Consider the following 21,366-nt stretch of genomic DNA (forward strand, 5'->3'; position numbering starts at 1 on the left):
CGTCATCTGTTTGACGTTTAGTACGGGCTGTGTGCTAGCTGGTTAAGGGTCTTGGCCCGGATTGGGATTTTTTATGACCCACACATACGATTTGGTAAAATAAAGCAGAAGTATTCGGATATTTATATACACAAAAATATGTATAAAATAATCGTGAATTAGCGTGTTTGTGGGCAGTAATGGATATGCGCCCCTATTGTTTCATATACTGATACGGTACGGCGGCTTACCGGCGCAGGGCGATCTCTACAAGTCCTATTATTTAAATGCGTTACTTGGAAACGACGAATTTACGATGCTACCATTAATATTTATTGATATTACAGTAAAGCCAAATAATAACATAAACAATTTAAACTGATGACGATGAGCCCATGTTCGGCGGATTGTGTCGTTACCCTTGACAACATCATCTTAGGGTATTATTTTAGTTGTCATAGCTATTAACTTTTGCAAATTGCAACGTACTACGTTATTAAAATTTTATGGTTATAAAATAACGAAGTCAAGGACTAATTTTTACATTATGCTTTAAACCAAACTATCCCCTTAAAACCTGAAAGTAAATCGAAAGCAGTATAAGTTGTTGATATCATAATTCTGATGGAAACATAGCATAATTTGGTATTAATAAAATAATCCTCACGTTTACGCTATAAAGAATCTATTTGACTCGAACAAAGTCATGAAAAAACGCAGACTTCGCGATAAGGCATAGCGGAATAAAATGTTTATATGGCGTGGTTCTATAACGCGACAAAACTACGCACGGCAGGTCTTTACACATTACTTTGTAGGAAAAAGTAAATCTAAGGACCTCAACTTTAAGGTACTATTTTACTTGAAGACAATAATAATGTATGAACTGTACGCATATGTCTGTAGGAATGGTGTGACTTGCCGAATTGTTATGTAATACGTATATTATGCAGGTTATGGTTATAATGGAATCCTGCTGAGTTCCTGAAAGATGCTTGCCGTTATACCTACGTTAGGTATTTAAAATCTTGAAACCCTTCGTAAGAACTTTATATTTTGAGATCTAGTATTAGTTTCATAAAGACTCTGTAAAACGGTGAATTATTTATTGATTGGAGAAGTCAGACCAACATGTATGTATATTTTTAAAAATATGAATTACAGATATAGAAATGCCAGAGTAATGAAGAAAATCTCTTGTTCTGACACAATGAAGACTTTTTAACATAAATATCTTGCTATGTGGTGTAAAATAAAATAAATTAAATGCGACTTTAGTTCAAAAGTTGGACGTTCTAGTTATAATGTATTGTCTCGTTAATGGTATTTGCTGAGCTGATCTAGTTTGGAATAGCTGTTTTCGCTATCCACAAATTAAGGTTTCTTGAAATTCTGCACCCATAAAGGCAGTATTTAAGTATTGTAGTAAAGCCAACCCTTTAGGATCCTTTCCAGAGGGGATTATATTCCGAAGGATAATAACGACATAAACTACATTTAATTCCAATTCACGCCACAGCAGCCACGGGCAACAGCTTCATAAATATATTGGTTCTTTACATACCGATGCCGCCGGTGACAAACACGGGTATGCCAGCCAGGTCGGCGGCTATGATGGTGCCGGCTACTGTCGTTGCACCGTCCTGGCCGGTTGCTGCCACCGCCGCCAAGTCCCGGCGCGAGGCTTTCACCACGCCTTTAGCTTGGGCGAGGTATGTCAGCTGCTCTTTGGACAACCCTATTGAGAGCTGCCCATTGAGAATTGCTATGGTGGCTGGTGTTGCACCCTGTATCATTTCAATATCATTTTATTAAGATTTCTAGGAAAAGTAAAGATATTTTTTTGTTTATTTAGTTGTTTAAAAGTTTTCAGAAGTTATATAAAAGTTGAGTAGGTATTAGAGTATTTTTTAATTATACCTTTTTATACTTTCTTATTCACTTTTTCATATATAAAAGTTAGTAACAAGTATTAATCATTAAAAGCTTTGCCATTGAATCTCAGTCAGCGATATACCTACCTATGATCCCGTATAACTAAATGACAAAGGTTATAAACTTTATGGAATAATGACCTTTACCTCCCACGCTTAGCTATTAGTGGAGCACAGAATGCCCACATACCTAACCCCTAATATAGGTATTTTTTCATATTAAATTGATTAAAAGATGTCGTATTAGTAATATATACTATAACTAGGAGAAAAAGTAAAGTCTATAACATACATTTAAAGAGACTTTAAAATTCGACCTGCAGACGTATTTCGCTTTAATAATATTTATTAACACAAATAAAATATCTTCAATGAGTTGGACATATATGCTCTTTTCAAGTATATATTTGCTCTATTCAAGTAATTTGCTTTGAGCATTTCACTTTCCGTGAGTTTGCAGTTACAGCGATGGTTAAGGGAAAATTAGCCTTTACAAATTGGATCCTTGTAACTATTTTGTACTTATGTCATTGGACTTTAGTCGTTTACATGATTGCTGTGTGTAGACTAATCAAACCAATCTATCTACTTTTATTTGTAATCGATAATTACAAATAAAAGTAGTCGTAATCCCACAAGGGATAAATACGTCATATTTGTTTGTTTCATTTCAGTTTTCGTTCAATACAATTCTACTTTACTATTGAGATTTGAGATTTGGGAATCTTCCTACCTACAATATGTCTCCATCGGAATCAAACAGATAGAGAAACAGAGAAATAAAGAGGGAAAGATTATACTATAAGACATAATGTTATGTTGTATCAGAGGTCGCGAAAAACTCTACTGGCCTTATAAGGGAAATGCTGACTCTACACTCAACCTCCAAGGTCTACAAAAAATAATATACATCTGCTACAGTTAGCGCAAGCAGGTGCGACGAATGGCAATGAAACTGAACAAGTCGAAATATATTGCGCTATTAATTTACTATTTGTGATTTAGATTATATGTATGGTTATAATAGTAATGTTTTACATTTATAAATAAATTAAGCCGTGTGGTTCCCGGCACCAATAAAAAAAAAAAAAAGGACCACTCCATCTCGTTCCCATAGATGTCGTAAAAGGCGACTAAGGGATAGGCTTATAAACTTAGGATTCTTCTTTCAGGCGATGCTAGGGAGGCTAGCAACTTGTCACTATTTGAATCTCAATTCCATCATAAAGCCAAACAGCTGAACGTGGCCTATCAGTCTTTTCAAGACTGTTGGCTCTGTCTACCCCGCGAGGGATATTGACGTGATTATATGTATGTATGTTATAAATAAAAAATAATTCATTTCTCTATTGTTTTCATTTTTATGACGGCCTCTGTGGCTCAGCGGTAGTACGCTTGTCTGTGACACCGGAGGTCCCGGGTTCGTATCCCGGTCAAGGCATGATGAGAAAAGAACTTTTTCTGATTGTCCTGGGTCTTGGATGTTTATCTATATAAGTATTTATTATAAAATATAGTATCGTTGAGTTAGTATCTCGTAACACAAGTTTCGAACTTACTTCGAGGCTAACTCAATCAGTGTAATTTGTCCCGTATATATTTATTTATTTATTTATTTATTGTGAAAAGTGATAAAATTAAGAGCTCTGATTCCGTTTTTTCGACTTTAATATTTTTCTTTTATATGTAAAGTCAAAAGGCATTTCTTTTATAAAAGTCATAACAGCAACATATGAATGGGGGCTAAGTCTAGCGAAGAGCTAGTCTTTCAAACATTATTCCCTCGTGTTATAAAGCTTGCAGTACCTAATGTTGTAGTTTTAGTTAGTACTTACTCTTTCTCTTATAATTTCCTCCACTTGTAAAGCAGTTTCCAAGTTCTTCGGGTATGGCATCCCATGTGTTATAATGGTGGACTCAAGGGCAACTATAGGTTTGTCTTCTGATTTAGCTCGCAGTACCTCTTCTGAGAATACGAAAGAATGCGAGGTGAAAGTTCTGGCGCGAGTGGAAATTGACAAATTGGAAATCTTCCAGAGGGTGCGTAGCAGGGCAGTCATTTTGGATCCTAAAAAAGTAAATGCCAAATTATTATAATTTTTAAAGAGCGTCGGTGTTCAAAAATTTATAACTCGAATTAAAAGCATAATACGCATGGTCAAAGCCTACCGCGGCCATGTGCAAAAATACCTTTTTTTGAGTTAGTATAGTACGTTAGTTTGATTACAAACCGATGCTCTTACGCTAAGGGAAAACATTGGCGGAAATTTCTACATTTAAGGCAACTGGATGTGCAACTAAATTACAATATTTGAAGAAGTTTCTGTTTTAAGAACTAACATACCGAACAGAGGCTCGTGTTCAAACATTTTAGACTACCTTAATAAAAGCATCTATGCTAAGCAATTTTTACAAAATAATCCTTTTATCCCACAAAACACCAGCAGACAACAAAAGAGTAACTACGAGATAAAAAGTTGAAAGGGATTTACTAACAAAAATGAACGTTTTAATTAGACAGACAGGTACGAGATTCGCTGTCAGGGACTGGTTTAATCAAAGCTAACGGTTATGTAAACGTTAAGAGCGCCTGCGGTCAGCGGTGAAACTAAAATCAAAGATTGAAGCTGAAATTTCTACCGCCATGTCTACTCGTATTTCATCCGGTCGCTATGTGCAGATAGCTTTTTAATCTCTGTACTAGAAACCGCTGATGGATGATTTAAGCACTGCATTTTATCTTCATTGATAAAAAGCTGCAAATGGTCTAAGATGATTTTTCGTCTTCGAATAATACCAATTAAAGTATTACATGTTTTTAAACGCTCGGTTTTATTTTTTGTCCAGTTTATTTTAATTTTACTGTTGCAAAACTAGGTATTTGTTAGAAGATGCAATTACTTTAATTTTAATCTATTTATTAATTAATGCCGTGTGGTTCCCGGCACTATTACAAAAAAGAATAGGACCACTCCATCTCTTTCCCATGGATGTCGTAAAAGGCGACTAAGGGATAGGCTTATAAACTTAGGATTCCTCTTTTAGGCGATGGGCTAGCAACCTGTCACTATTTGAATCTCGGTTCTATCATTAAGCCAAATAGCTGAACGTGGCCATTCAGTCTTTTCAAGACTGTTGGCTCTGTCTACCCCGCAAGGGATATAGACGTGATCATATGTATGTATGTTAATCTATTTATCGACCATAGACCTATTGATAACATCAACAAAACAGGAAGTCAGTCGTGTTTGTTGAAGAAAATCGAATTGTTATTATTTATCGCTGGTTCCCTGTGAGAGTACATTGCAATAATAACAAATCCCAAATCCCCCAACTGTTCAATCTTGATTGATGTTAGACAGCATTGGGTAAATCGTTTATAACAATTGTATGATTTATGAGTTGTTTTGTGGGAGTTTTTGTCCTACAAATAAAAGTTACGTGTAATTACCGAACAAATACGGGGTGGTTATTTACTAGAATTAGATATTTTCCAAATCGTCCGATTCTTACGTTGGGAAGTAAAGGGTGCAATCAATCACTACTTATTATTCACAAAGTTGGCATCCTCTCCCATTCTTTATGAAAGAGGAGTACAATGACCCTTTAACCTTAGCTTTATCAAAATCACTATTCACTGTAAAACATAAAAGTTGGTCGATATTTTGTTTATTTATTGGGATGTTGTCTTAATAGCAAAGAAAGGATATTTGAAGAACAAAGTTTTGCAGAGATAACCTTAACGTAAGTATGTATATTAAAATTAAAAAAATAATAACATGATTGTACACAGCAAAATTATTTGTAATGCATATCTATCTGAATTCCAATTCCATTATAAAGCCATCCATGTGAACGTTGCCTTTTGGTCTTCATGAGACTGTTGGCTCTATCTACCCCGTAAAACGTGATATATGTAAACTAATTGATTATAAAAAATATGGAAAATATAAGTTCTTGGTTAGTTGGTTAGTAAAAATTAAATCAATGAATAATTGGTTTAATTTTACTGACTGGACACTAAATAAAAATGCAACGACAGTGGCTTTCTCCAACGGCTGGCTGTGAACCAAAAGAGTTAGTGTGACGGAACTAGGGCAGAGCGACAACCTTTAAATATATTCGAGAAAAAGTGTTAAATGTTATGTAAACCCAACATGCAGACTTTAATTATGTTGTTCAGTACTAATTTAATAACATCTTTTGAGCATCTTGCGAATATTTAATTACGTATTTCTGCAGAGTTACAGGAACGGGAATTTAAACGGTGAGGAGGTTCGTGTAAGGCTCATTTCAGGATGTACAAAAACACAGGTGAATGCGGTCGCATGTAAATGAGGGGAGACGGGTGAAGTCTGATGAAGACTTAATTTATAAGACCGCCAATTTTACGCAGCTTAATTTTGTGAGTATTACAAGACGTAAAATTAAAAAAAAAAATAATGTTATGTATTTCATGTTGGTGATTTTTTATTTACAAAAAATATAATTATTTGAGAAATGATTTAGTCTGTATCACGGTACCTTTTTCAAGATTGTTTAAATAAGAATCACAGATGTAAGTATTTTTCCAACTTAGAGATAGAAATATTCATCTATTACCCATAGATGTCGTTTTTAAAGGCGACTAAGGGGTACACTTATAAACATGAGATTTTTCTTTAGGCGATATTATGCTAGCAACCTGTCAATATTTGAATCTCAATTCTATTATTTATTTTTAACGTAGCTTTTCAGTCTTTTCAAGACTACTCCGCAAGTAATATACACGTGATTATATCAATGAATGATTAAGAAATATTCTTTTTTTCTAGTCGCAAATTGCAACGCCAATCGCACCTTTAAATCAGTACAACTTCTTATGAATCTTAAACTAGTTGTCCTTATGAATACCACGTGATAAACTACGTGTTAATTTCGTATTTGTTCTACACAGGATATAAATCTTCGAACAAGGATTGTTTTCGGGTAAGAAGCAGGTGAAAGCAGAAAGGTCGGATGTAAATTGACGGCGGGACGGGTCAACCTGCGAAGTTTGACGAAGGCTATCGTTGTTCGTAACTGGGAACATTAATCAACGTCCGGACAGACTTTAAGACTGCTTACACGATCAGATAAATCAGCTATGAAATGTTTTATCTGATAGTGTAGTGTGTGTGACCGTCGGTCGAGTAGCAAATAAGAAAATGTTATCAACCACCGGACCTCTGCTATACAATACAGCTACACGATGTTTGAATTAATATCAGTTAATGGGTCGTAGTCTGTTTTATTTTCTTTTTTACTAAAAATTAAATATTACTAGGTACTGACGGAGAGCAAGAGATATTTCTTATAGAGCCTTTATTCCAAAGCCATATTCATTAAATAATAGAAAACTGTTTCAAAGTATATTTCAAATATGATTAAGCAAGGTTTAAGAAATTGTTCGTAGACTGTAGGTACCACAAAAAAGTCGTAGTAATCTATCATTCTAAAACTAAAAGACAAGCATTCGCTTAATCTGATGTTATAAAACCTTCTTAAGTACATCTTGTATAGGTAATAGTTCACTAGCAAAAAACTATGATAGACTATAAATGAACTTTTGTTGGTACATATGGATAGGTCGATATACAGCATGTACCCGCTTCCACCTGCAAACCTTTAGCCGGCTGATCCTGCAGTTATTTATTGGTAATGGGTTTAGTTTTAAATTAATGGCCAGTCGTATCGCTTTACGCAGCCGAGAGAAAATTCAGTGGGTTTCATTTCGAACACGAAATAATTATTAAATTATTGATATGACAGAAATTCTACGTAAATAAAAGTTATATGATTAGAAAAATTCCAATTTAGTACGTGACAGACTAGACTTTGGTAGTTTATCCTAATAAAAGAAAAAAAATCAGTGGTATTTTTATAATAAATAAATGAATTTGTACGCTTGGAATATGCTCGTTTATAGTGTAGTGAACTACTCTCTGATCCGGTTGACCTGAACCGTACTATAGGCATTTTTTTCCTGTGGTACGGTTTTTGCAAATAAGGAATCTTCTTTACAAATTACAGCTTACTTCTGTTAAAATAAATAAAAAAGAAACATATCGAGACTCCCATCTGATAATCTGATATCCTCAAACCTGCAGGTTAATTCACCCTATCTAGTTGCTACTAGATGAAAGTGCTTCGAATATAATTATTTATTATTGAGTTGATACTCTATGATTAAAATAAATTTTATTTATTGCATTATGTTTTCTTTCAAACCAAAACCGACGAACTTGCATGAAGATATATAAGATGTATTATGTACAAGTATGTAGGGATCGTGGCAAGTGGAAAGATATAGGGAAAGGGCGGGCAAGACAAGGTCATGGTAGGCAATAAGGGTATTAAATTTATTTCTATGCAAACGAACGAACAAGACAGGACGATCACGGGACGCGCTAGCGCGCTCCCGCCAAAGGTAGAACAGGACGCCGCTAGGAGCGACACGCCTCAGAGGAGTGCTCTGAGAGCTGAGCAAGTTTTCCCGTCAAAAAATTACAATATTTGCAACGTAAGTACACTCTGTTTTTACAATTTATGTGAAACTTAATGTGCATAAATATACATCGCGTTTAAGTTTGGTGTATGTACTATCAAATATGAGTTTATCATACTCGAAATAAAAATATTGTGGGCTCTGACAGGGGGTGGAAGGCAAAACGGGTCCGGGCAAAAAGGGTAGTACCCTTCTTTCCCACTTAATATTTTTGGTTTTAGGCATGGCTTTTATTGATCATCTCTATTTCAGATGGTGTACAATTACAAAAGAAAAACTGAGATAGCGTCTTGATTGCAGAGTTCATTAAGAAAATCAAACCATAAACCAAGACCCTAAATATGCTGAAGTCATCGAACAAGTAGAAGTTCAAACGTTTATTTCAGCTCTATCACAGGTAGATCGAGGGACAGCTACACCACCGCCAACCATAGAATTCTTGAATACAAGAAATATTCTTCTAGAACATACATACATACATACATATAATCACGTCTATATCCCTTGCGGGGTAGACAGAGCCAACAGTCTTGAAAAGACTGATAGGCCAGGTTCAGCTGTTTGGCTTTATGATGGAATTGAGATTCAAATAGTGACTGGTTGCTAGCCCATCGCCCAAAAGAAGAATCCCATGTTTATAAGCCTATCCCTTAGTCGCCTTTTACGACATCCATGGGAACGAGATGGAGTGGTCCTATTCTTTTTTTTATTGGTGCCGGGAACCACACTAGAAATTCAATCATTTCCACAAAATAGTCAAAAAATAACAGAACTACTAAAACCTGAAATTCTAACTAGTACTCCAGTAAAAACTGAACACAGATGACGTTGATGGTAGACGGTTTTGGTGTGATAACTATTATTACACCAAAACCATCTACATCTGGACAGAAAAGAAAGGAGGGAAAAGAAAGGAAATAAAAAAAGAAAACTGACGATATCAGCGAAAATATAGATTTCTTTGTTCGAGTATTATATGCAAAGAAAAGTACGTTTGTCCTCCTACTGAGGACTGGATCCAGTGCTCACAATGTTAAGAATGGTCTCTTGAATCATGTTCTTCTTGTAGTGGACATGGATCGTACTTCAGTGACATCTGTTTTGATTAATAGATTAAATAATATGCCATATTCATTTTGCTCGCTTAAGGTACCGTTTTACCGACCCCCTACGGGCAATGATTGTGATAGCTAAAGAGGCAAAGTTTCGTTATGTTTTTGTTTTTTTATTAATATTTTATTAATTTACAAAGATTTTTATTGATAAACCTTAAGGTGGTATTGCCCGACCGGCAATACCACCTATAATATTGGTATTCCCCTTGTGTCTGCCTACCCCTCTGGGAAAGAAATGTGATTTTATGTATGTTTGTTTTACATATTTATTTAGCAAAGTAAACCAGTAGTACAGCAAATCGCCAACAAACTGGCAGGCGTGGAAGTGACAGTTGTCACGGATATTAAAATCTCAAAATATTGACACATCCGTTACCCGGCAACTGCTACACACCTTGGCAACAGCTGTTTTGTTTGCATGAGCCAACAGTCAGATTTGTCTGTTTTTATATGCCCAAATGTCTTTGCATATCATTGTTATTGAATAATATTTATTTAAACGTTGTAACATATTAAAATATTTTTATTTGGTAAAAAGAAGGTAAGCATTGTTTTTAAACAAACAGATCAGCCTACCATCGTTCATTCCAGATATTCCTCGAAATAATTATGTTATTTCTAATGTCCAGTCTAACTTTGTGCTGACTTTTATAAGAATCTATCAAATGGTTTTACACTATGTTAGTTAAAAAAATGTATTTTCCTTACTGGGAATTATTACCTACTTACGTAAAGAAAGAGACCACATTTTTTACTTGCCACGGTCCGTCGTAATTCTCTTCACACGGCCAAGATTATTATATTATTAGTTCAAAAGAAACTGATAGAAAGAACTTCCACGAATAGGGTGTGACAATAAACCATGGCGTGGGGTCTACCAAAACTGCCGGGGTTAACATTCTCGGACCCCACCAAGACGCAGCACCATATTCGGAGCTCCCTGCGGTTCTACCAAGGCCACAGGTTCCCCGACACCGAGCTCCGAGCGCCTGGTGGTGCAGACACCGATGTTGACAGCAATGCGTTTGCCTTGCCTGATGATTCTGTCAAGTAAGTCTTTGAACCACCATATACCATGGCTACCAAATCAGCGCTAAAAAAGAAGAACAGTAACTATACCAAAACACAGCGCCGAATATTGAGCTCACCCGGTTCTACAAAGATCAGGCCTTGCCTGATGATTGTGTTAAGTAAGTTTTAATTATTTGCAATAAGGTTTGTCGGTCAAAATATATTCTGAGTCGACTTCGTTAGAGATGCGAGTTGTACTTAAACTGAGGATGCTGAACACCAAACAAAGTAGATAAAAAAGGGCAAACAAATATCAAAATAAACTTTCGCATCTATGGTATTTTTAGTTAACCACTGTCATGATATCTTTTTAGCGATCGAAATCTTATAAGACGAATGTAATGTAAACGAAAGTTTACTTATCATCTCCCTTCAATGATAAAATAAAATGATTTACTGGAATTGCGATTACTTAAATCCATATCCATGATAGTATTTCTTTAAGAAACTTTCGAACAAATAACAATGTAACAGATAAATAATTCATGTCAAATCAAAAATGAGGTGTTCCCATCTACTTAAATTTTAAAAATAGAACTAAGTCGAGAGACCTGAAATGATAACAATAACTGTTTTAGCTATGACCCGTCTTTAACTTATGGCCGGGTGAAGCAACCCGCGTTACCAGCTGTGGTTCCCCACTTCGTGTTGTACGACAAGCGGTGTCTCAACTTCACGGCTTTCTTCAAGCAACCCGTGTACGACAACCCGGACGAGAAGTACAGGGTGCGCGTCGTCAACCTCGTCTATTTCCTAGAGGATGACACTATGACGGTCATGGAGCCGCGAGTTAAGGTAACCACTTTATTCTCGCCTACTGTAATGTATCGTGGGGAAAACTTCGATCATGCATATTTAGGTGGCAAAGGTTTCCCTCATCTCCCTTGTTGAATATGAGTGATTTTTTTAAAAAGCGTAAATTTTGATAGTTTTAAAATTAACCAAAAACTTTTATTCATCGGGAAATGTCAAAGGCATACTTATTATCACTTTGTAGGTATTTAAACATACGGGAACTATTAAAACGGCTACGGATAGGGTTTGTAATAACAGTAAGAACTACGCAAAATTATTAATGCAATAAAAAACTTCAGAAAGAGTAATAAAAGCGAATGAATGGGGACTAGAATTAACATTTCACACGTTTTTACACGTTCTGTATAATTTTAATGATTATTACTACTGACCTACAAAAGCTACAAGTTTTAAACACATTATAAAACTTTACAGCGGAGGGAGTTACCAGGAACTCGTAAAGAGAAGAAAGAGGGAGAGTGCGAATCTCGGTAGAATAGTTTTTATCTATCATGTGCAGTGTTTAAAAGAACACCAATTATCAAAATATTAATCGATCACTATATTACTGGTAGGCACTATTTGACACCCTAGATTATATTTTATACAGGCGAAACTTAGTCTCGACTCGAATTATTAACTTTTGATTAATTTACAAGCATTATTAGGTATCTTGTAGTATTTTTTCTTACTAAAATATTCTGGTACCATATTTATTAGACAAAAATCTAGACCCAAGATTGTTGCCAACTGCTTCGACAAAGACTTCAATCCTGGACACTCGTTATTGATGTGTATACTGTAGCTTTGTGAATAAACCATAAATAGAATTATTTACATTCTGAGAAAATCATTTTCAGGTTTACTCTCATTTGTAAATATAAGCACGTTCCTTCTTGGAATTTATGCGCGAATGTCTAATGTAGGTGTATAGCAAACCCCTAAGCAATATTTGTATTGTTTCAGCCCCTTACTTATTATTCTAGCCACATCGGTAGCCGCCACCTGCTTTTTAAAACAACATGGATACATTCTCATTACGAGATCCACAAATGGGTTTGGTTTTACGAAATTCGTGGCATCTGCTAATAAAACCTATCCGCTGATGACCGCAACAAATTAATTATCTCCGGCCAGATAATTGAAAATTAATATACTTCCAACTATTAATTATTAAATTCTTATGTAAATATTGGTATATAAATAACATAGGCGAAATTATTAATTTTAATTGACCTTTAAGGAAAATTACGAATATGTGTAAATTTGGGAGGTTTGCTGCGATTAGAGAATGTTCAATTATAGTTTTTTTTGTATAACATGTATAAAAAATTAAATAATATAAGACAATATAATTGGCAATAAAAAATTGGTAAATGAGTCTCAACCGATGGTAATCATCACCATCAGTTACTGTTGCATCACGACTTTCAGTTTTATTTACATATTTTTTCATTCTTATATTTTTTCGATTTCTAGTTTTTGTGTGATATGGAATTATATAATCTCGGCTCCTTTTGAAAGGGAAGGCGCTGCCTGCTCCTCTATTTCTATTTAGAAAAAATCGCGTTAATTCTCGATAATAACGAGACGGACAATGCCGCTCGTCTCAATGCTCTTTTTGTGAGATATCCGCTTAAATTCAATGGTTCTCATCAAGACCAAAAATGAGCTTAAATTGCTTTGTTCAATTTCCTTGCATCTTAAAATATTAATTCAAGAATTCTGGCTTTTGCTGAATGTATTACCTAAGCCTTCAATTAAAAATCTTATGGATAAAGCAGACTTACTTAAGCCGTACACCTCTACGAAATCGTAAATAAATCGCTTGTAACTGTATAAGTAAACTATTATTATTTTTTAACGAAAAATAATGTGGTTCTTATCAAAAATTTTCAAAGCCCGATTTTTGGCGGCTAGTTTCTCTGGTGGCTCGTTTGATAAGTATTTTGTTGAAAGTTGTTTTTCTACCAGATAAAGAAAAAAAAAAATTTTTGAGATAAGATAAGGGGTTCAAACCGCACAGTGAGCGAGCACATTGCACTTCTAAAAGCGCAAACTACAATTCGAGTATTGTCACGCAACATCAACTTCTATGCGGTTGCATGCATAATGTACACGCCTTTATATTTACGTACGAAGGCAGTATTGTGGTGCGGCAGAAACGGAGCCAGCAAATGAGCATGCATTTGTCTGCGCCTGAATGCGTCGCCCGCGGATGCTTTGTTCCGTCTCGCGATACCTACCGGCGCGTAATCGCCTTCCATTCCCGTCCCTTTAATTGTGAAGTATAATTTTGTAGACTTCTTAAAAATTCTCTTCATTCTTATCGTCTCAATGAATGGTGAGTCCGCAAAAGATACTTGTGTCACTTGAATTCCAAAAACCTTAAAACTTAGATACCTTTTTAAGTAAATAACTTCTACATACTTAAGATTTGATTATAATAGTTGGACAATAAATTTCACTAACATAATGACACTTAGACACCGGTGTATAGGTAAGTATGTGTTATTTATATCCCAACGCATTTTGAACAGAAGCTATATGTCTTCCAAAGATTTTACAATTATAATGGAACAGTTTGACTCACAATATTCGACTAATCCTATGAGTTGCCAGTGAAAAATGGACGAATATAGAATCACGGCAATAGATAAGTAGCGAATGGAATTCCTTTGATACTTCTACGAGTACTAACGTCGAAACTTCTCTTTGAAAGCTTTGAAGTTGTTTTTGAGTCCAATTTATGTCGCGGGACAAATAAGTTGTAACACAAAAGACTTGTATCTTCTCTAGAAATAGCTTAGATATTAATAGGCAAGCAACTTGAATAAGTTAATGTCACTTGGGTCTACTATTGTTTTTGTTTCAACAAATACCGAACAGGTAAGAATAGTTACCGTACCTATCCGTACTCTGTTGACATTATATGACAAAAAAATCTAAAGACGTCTAATAAATTAGTTTCATCTTTTAATTACTACCTACCACTTATTGTATGGTGTCTACTAAGTAAATGTGAGGAGCAAAGGTTAGGTTAATTAAGTATGGATGTCGCAAAATAATGTTAAGTTACGATATTCATGAACGGGGTCAGTCATAAAATAGCTTATGACTAGTCAACTATATGCTCAAGAGTTAGACATGTACCTCGTTTAAATAGGCTTCTCTTCTACGCACAAAGTCGTGGTAAAACTTATAAACTGGTGATTTTTCACTTTTTACTAATTTGGTATTAATATAATCGTCGTGGCTTTCTCTCAACTGCGTTCTCCTTGAGGAAGTCCACCGGTTTGCTTTTATCTACGAGGCAGGAGAGGGAAAGATGCTCATACTGTACAACTTTCTCGATCAAATAACACAAAAACAACACATTAGTACGAGTAGTAGGTATCATCATCGACATTCATTTTTCGTAAATATGCAGATATTCTTACGTTAAATTCTAATCAGCTGGACGTAATTTTTCATGCAGCTTTTTTGAGCCTGTTAACTCTGTCTACCCCGTAAAGGATACAGACGTGAGGTATGTTTATGTAAGTCATTTAATACATGGCTACAGGGGAATTCGAACCATACTCTCACGAAGCATTGCATTTATTACTCTGTCATATGCCACCGGCGATCGAAAATAATATCGTCATATTTATTGAGTAGGTATGTAGTTTTTGAGAAATTGCAAAGTACTACGAGTAAATGGAAAACATTTAGATATTTTCATTATTGTCTGTTTTCTTTTCAATATAAGTTTTCAACATACTTGTAATTATGCATTAAGTCTTTTAAATGATGATTGATAATTGATTATTTGCAGAATTCTGGACTATGGCAAGGGCGGATGGTGAAGCGAGGCAAAATACCGAAGAACGATCTAGGCGAGTATTGGCATTGGAAGGATTTGGACGTCGGCAAAGATATATGCATATTCGGCAAAGTTTTCCATACTGTAAGCTGTGATCTTTATACGAAGGTAAGCATAATAATCATTAAATACTTAAATTTCATGAGTGTGATGTCTGGGCCACGAAAAGTGCCGAATACCACGTTCCCATAAGTTTAGGTACTCACGAATCACTTAACAACGAATTACACCACGAAAAACGTAGCAACGAAAACATGCGATTTCGAATTGCAGAGTAATTTATACAGTCGACAAACCGCTAAAATATACCTACACACAAACATATCACGTTTTATTACATACGCGGTAGACAAAGACAAATGTAACAAGACTCTAAGGCAACTAAGCTAATACGATAAAATGCAACCAATTTACTCGTAGTTATGTTTATTTACATAGTTTGTGTAAATATTTTAAGGATATTTTAAATTTTACAATTATATGACTTAAGTCTGAATATAATTACTATTGGCGCCCCGACCACTACCTAACTAATTAAAAGTAAGTAAGTAGGTTCATTGAATGCAAATATCTATCTATTATGATATACCTAATTGAATACATGTGTTTCAAAATTATCTTTTTACAAAAATGCAACTTAAGATCACTGAATAAAGAACACTTTTATCTACTTGTAAAGCATCACAGCGTTTGTTTAAGAATGTACAGAAATATCACAGGCATGTCAACGTTCAAGGTGAAGACCATCTGTCCCAATAGCGAAATAAAAACAAGGCAGTGCTCAAACATCGGAATACAAATTACATACTTAAATTACGATACTACATAAAAGCAACTAAATCTTTACAATATGTTCTGTAAAATTTCAACATACTTTTGTGGGAATAAATACATGTTTCAAGATTAAAAACTAGTATAGAATATAGATTTCTTACCTTATAATCTGGAAACAGTGAATGTTGTAAGCACGTGGTACGGCGCGCGTCGGTCAGACTGAGCGAACGCCGGGATTATTCAAATGTCCCATTCTGGAGACGGAGACTGCAGATTTTTTATATGTAACGGTATCACCGGTTCTCTTGTAAAAGTTTATTATAAAATACCTAGAATAAAGTTCTTAGCATTTATATTTATTATTTGTTTTTCATATTATTAAAGAATATAAGTTTTACTGATAGCTATAACATTTTAAACCTGTTTATACTAAAAATAAAAAATTCCGATTCTTGGAATATAATCTACTTACCATAGTAAAGGTATTAGGGAATTTATACATAATATAAGTATATGTATATACTATCGGTTTTCTGTCTATTTCCTATTAGTTTTTTGTAAGCTAGTCAATTCTTATTTCACAACAGACATACATACATACATATGGTTACGTCTAAATCCCTTGTGGAGTAGACAGAGCCAACAGTCTTGAAAAGATAATAGGCCACATTCAGCTATTTGGCTTAATGATAGAAGAGATTAAAACACTTACAGGTTGCTAGCCAATCGTCTAAAAAAAGAATCCCAAGTTTGTAAGCCTTTCCCTTAGTCGCCTTTTACATCCATGGGAAAAAGATGGAGTAGCCCTAGTCTTTTTTGTATTGGTGCCGGGAACTACACGGCACAACACAGAAGTTGCTTAAAATCTAGTCTTGCCACCAATCAATCAATCAACCAGAGACAGGTGACAGACACCGTTATGTTACGCCATTATTTAACATCGTTGAACCAACTTAGGTACTATGTATGTAAAGTTATGTCGATTTTATCCTAATATTTGGTTTTAACTACATATTTTACTTTATCAATTGCTTCAATATTTCTGTGTGTGGGGGATGGTCAAAGTATACGCCAGCTGCTTCTGTTTCGACACATTGTAAAAGTCAACGAATGGGAACACTTGGGAAAAGTTTTAGACAAACAATTTTTGAGTCTCAGTTACGTCATCAAGGATGTGATATAATATATATTTCTCTCTTCGTAGATTATGCAGATATCCGTTAAAGGCGCATGTTAGAAATTAATCATCGCGAAGATTCGACAAAGTACATAGGGTCTTGATAAACTAGACAGAATTATAACTAAACTTGTATATTTCGCTTATGATAGCACTAAAACTGGTACTTAGGTAATTATTTATTTTTATCACCAATTTTTATTAAGTTAGCTAAGTGGATCAGACAGGAGGCGAGCAACCAAGGCAACAGGGACCAGTTGTTATTTCGGTAGATACATATATGAGCAACTAGATTTTGCTCGGAACATCGCTCCCGTGGTTATTTCTGATCACATACAAATGCTGAATTTCATTAAATCTGATTAAGTAGATATTTTTGCTATGCCGTGAATATAAAAGTCACCTCATCGATAAATTAAAAACTCCTTTTTTCCAAATCACAACTCAGTAAAGGACTTCGTTTCCAATTTTATATAAGTAATAGTGTATTAACGCTTTCTGTATTGAAGCCATAACCTATTGATGTTAAAATTCAAAAGGCGGTTCCTGTGCAATAACAGAGCAATAATGCGAAACGAATGACGGCCGTAAACCTCCGAATGGCTTTTAGAATAAATCCGAGACGGAGGTCGCCGGCTTAAAGAAATGTGTTTATAGCTTCAGGAACACTAGTCGGACTATACCACTCTGGTCTGCGTATAGAAAATGTATATCTATTATTTATGTAAATGAACATTATTCTCGGTTTAATTACGTAATTCAATTTAATTACAGCTTTTAGTTATGTTATTGACATCAAGATATAAATAATATGTATTCATATTTTGATGAAAAATCTCTCCAAAGACGTGATAACACAGTTTTATGTAATTTTGGTCCAGTTCATAGTTTGTTGCAAAAACTACTTATATTCATGTGAATATACTTACTTCCTAACATAGGTATTCATACATACATTTTTAAACATATATTACTTACAACTTACATATTTCTAATATTCACATTATGGTGGGTTTACGTTAAATGATTTCTCTTCAATTTTCAAAACTTAGTACTATCTTTTGACCAGCATGTCAATTCTGCTATTTTATTTTAATCCGAAGCGGATCTGAAACGCATTGATGACAACTTTTGGTATTCTACTAACAATTTGTCAAAACGAAGCCGTAACGCATTGGTTACGCAGCCGAAACGGTTCGGTTGTAGTATTCTGCTAAAGGACACGTAACCTTCCGTTTGCCGTTCGGCTATTATTTCGTATTCTGATAAGATTTTGACAGTTGGTCCGGCCGAAACGCAACGGTTCTGCATTGGTTGAATTGTCCAAAGTTACGGTTTTGCACCGGCAGCAAATCACTAACCGCTTCCGTTTCATTTGCGTTTCAGCTATCAACGTAAAGTTACTGGAATACCGTTTGACAATATAAACGCAACTGTAACCAAGACGAAACGCAGCCGAACTGTTTCGGTTAACAAATAGCAGAATTGGCCTGCAGTGCTTGCTCTCGTTCGTATTTCCTTGGCCCAAGCCGACGTAAGGTATATTTTCTAAATGCTAAGATATACATTCAGTCAGAAAAGTATCGGAAATGGATTATTTATTTATGGTTCCAAATTCTAATTTTTGTTTTTTTTGTTGTTGTTAGATTGGCACAACTGTTTTCCATTTTGATGCCATCTCCAAGTCGTTATTTTTTATGGAAATTCATGAAACTTCTGTAAATAATGCAAGAGTTATGTTACCTAACGAATGTTACATAACTGGTTGGAAGGGAACCCTAATAACTCTGCGTTATAGCCGTACTAGCCAGTCGTAAACTAACACACACCCTTTATGACCTTTGCACCCAATTATTTTCGACTTATCTCTTACTAATGAAATGGGAGCAGGTTTGCTCGTCGATTGTAGGGGTAGGTAAAATGAAATGTGAGTTCAAAATAAATATTTGACACCTTCTAAAACCGGGTTATAATATATTGTCTAATCAAATATTGATAAATCAATATTATTGGTAGTGCTTTTATTTACGTGTGAAAACTATAAAAATAACTAACAAGTAACCACCTGGACCTATTTACCTTTCCCCATCAAGGCATCTGCCGTTATTCTGATGGGAGCCCAGACAAGTTTTCATTACGACCTCAGGAAAGCCAAAGGTGAAGCCTCGCGTAGCCAGGGAGTGGGATGTGAGGTTTAATGTCAGGTGATCCTGTGTAGTATTATCCTATAAATGGTTAATGGAAGTGAAGTACCTACTTAATATGATGAAATCCACATTTTATAGAAAATCGGTCCAGCGGTCAAAATGTTATAGACATTTAAAAAATAAAGATCTTTTCGAGCATAATTATGCTTTTGCAGTGTCAAGTTAACCTTTTTCTGATTTTTTTAATTTCCAGCATGTTTCCGGTATAAATCAAATACTAATTAAACGTCATCGTTTTATTTTATCATTCATTATAAATTAATTACAATTTCCATAGCCAAATATATTAACAAGTTCTTCTTTAAAAACGTAAAAAATCAGTTCTTTATCAGTGCATCCATAAAACGAACTTATGAAATCCATAAGTTCTTCAATAATCTAAATAACACCGTCACCGCTACTATAACAATTATCAATATTGACAAATCATTCATATACGTTATAGCTGCAATAACTGTAACATTTATAAAAATCTACGTAGGTACCAAAATATGATAAGAGAATTTTCACATAAATATGTAAATGCTACAATATCAAAGCCATTACAAACATGTTGAATCTACCTATTAAATGCATGGCTCATGATAAAAAAAACAGCAGTTGCAACATTGACTTCATCAAGTGCATTTGTTCTATTATTTGTGATATCAGATACCTTACTTATTTTATAGAGCTGACGCATAAAACGTTGCAACTTTATAACCCATATAGAACATTATAAACAGAGGGACAGCAAAAGCGATCGCTCGTGATGGCTGAGGCATAGGCTTCACTGCATACACAAACGTGTGTATAAGACGACCGGCGGTGTATGCCCGGAACAGGTTGGCTGCCGTCGAGGCCGCAGGTCCCGTCGTCAGGTACAATGCACCCAAAATCCAGAAAGCCGGAATATTCTCCAAATCATTGAGGTGCGCTCGCCGCACTCTCTCCACATCGGGGTCGTCGTATCTAACTTTACCCTTTGATGCCTTTGCATCTTCTTCATTAGCGAATACATTCTTACCATATCGCGTTTTTCCCGTTAAAATGGCCATACCGAGCATTTTCAGTGCTAGTATAGTTGAATACAACGCGTACGATTGCACGGCGGGATCGCTTATTGATACCATGTTTATTTTTTCAAGTAACCGGTTTATTTTTTGCAACAGCGCGACACAGCTGTATCAAACCTCGGCTCACACTAGTGTTCTCTGTAGAGTTGCCGCGGCATGCGTGTGATTACGTAATAATTTAGAGCGTTTGTTTCGTTTCGATTCAACGATACACGGTACAATTCGCTTAAATACACTCTTGTCCTCAATATATTGATAAGTAAAGACGGGGTGCTGTGATGTTTTCTCTTAAAATTTTAAACTAAAACAAAGCGCTTAGACTTTATATCATTGACTATCATCAGTGTAGGTTCTCTCTCGAGATTTATAAAAGATTTAACGACACTTCTATTCTCAGCGCAAAACGGAACGGGACATTGATGTACAATACAGATATGAGCCTGTTTATTATATAAACAACTTTATGTCTATTATGATAACGACTTCATCGGCAGCAATTGAATTTTAACCTTGCTTATTGTCATATCTTTGTGTATTGTCATTTGCATCATATCATCAGTGGATATTGTTGACTGATTATGAGTAGGTAGGTTAGTTTAATTATCTTTGACTTCGAGTCATGCTGACAAAATGTTTAACTCATCGATACTTGATGTTATATCGGTTATTAATAGATTGCGTGTAGATCAGTCAATAGCAGCATGCTATTGACTGATCTACACTACATTTACCATTTATCTACACTACATTTACCATTACGACGTCCATGCAGATGAATATAAATTCAATTTTGGTACTTTCAGAATAATCTGGCTTATCATTTGATTGGTCTGACAGTATGGTTACAGAACCTGTCAGTATTTTATTT

At 35.1% G+C, this 21,366-nt stretch overlaps 3 protein-coding genes across 3 annotated transcripts in view; 1 reads left to right on the plus strand and 2 right to left on the minus strand.

The window, feature by feature from the left end:
• LOC106138405 (uncharacterized) overlaps positions 1–16,366 on the minus strand; it is a 104,676-nt gene extending 88,310 nt beyond the window's left edge. Inside the window, exons 1-3 of the mRNA XM_013339543.2 lie at positions 16,221–16,366; positions 3,749–3,981; positions 1,544–1,766 (exon numbers count right to left, since the gene is read on the minus strand). Of these exons, the coding sequence (XP_013194997.2) occupies positions 1,544–1,766; positions 3,749–3,973 (448 nt within the window). The 5' untranslated portion in view covers positions 3,974–3,981; positions 16,221–16,366. The remainder of the gene's footprint in view (positions 1–1,543; positions 1,767–3,748; positions 3,982–16,220) is intronic.
• Positions 11,092–21,366, plus strand: part of LOC106138393 (EF-hand domain-containing protein 1) — a 33,277-nt gene continuing 23,002 nt past the window's right edge. The window contains exons 1-2 of the mRNA XM_060954498.1: positions 11,092–11,420; positions 15,238–15,393. Of these exons, the coding sequence (XP_060810481.1) occupies positions 11,394–11,420; positions 15,238–15,393 (183 nt within the window). The 5' untranslated portion in view covers positions 11,092–11,393. The remainder of the gene's footprint in view (positions 11,421–15,237; positions 15,394–21,366) is intronic.
• On the minus strand, positions 19,665–20,652 carry LOC106138411 (microsomal glutathione S-transferase 1-like). The gene has a single exon (XM_060954501.1). The coding sequence runs from the start codon at positions 20,553–20,555 to the stop codon at positions 20,109–20,111; it is 447 nt and encodes a 148-aa protein (XP_060810484.1). The 5' UTR covers positions 20,556–20,652; the 3' UTR covers positions 19,665–20,108.

This window comes from Amyelois transitella, chromosome 4 (assembly GCF_032362555.1).
Source record: "Amyelois transitella isolate CPQ chromosome 4, ilAmyTran1.1, whole genome shotgun sequence".
Lineage (NCBI taxonomy): Eukaryota > Metazoa > Arthropoda > Insecta > Lepidoptera > Pyralidae > Amyelois > Amyelois transitella.

What these genes read in the sequence shown, in the direction of transcription:
- LOC106138411 (XM_060954501.1), bottom strand. Translation starts at nt 20,555, where the DNA reads ATGGTATCAATAAGCGATCCCGCCGTGCAATCGTACGCGTTGTATTCA.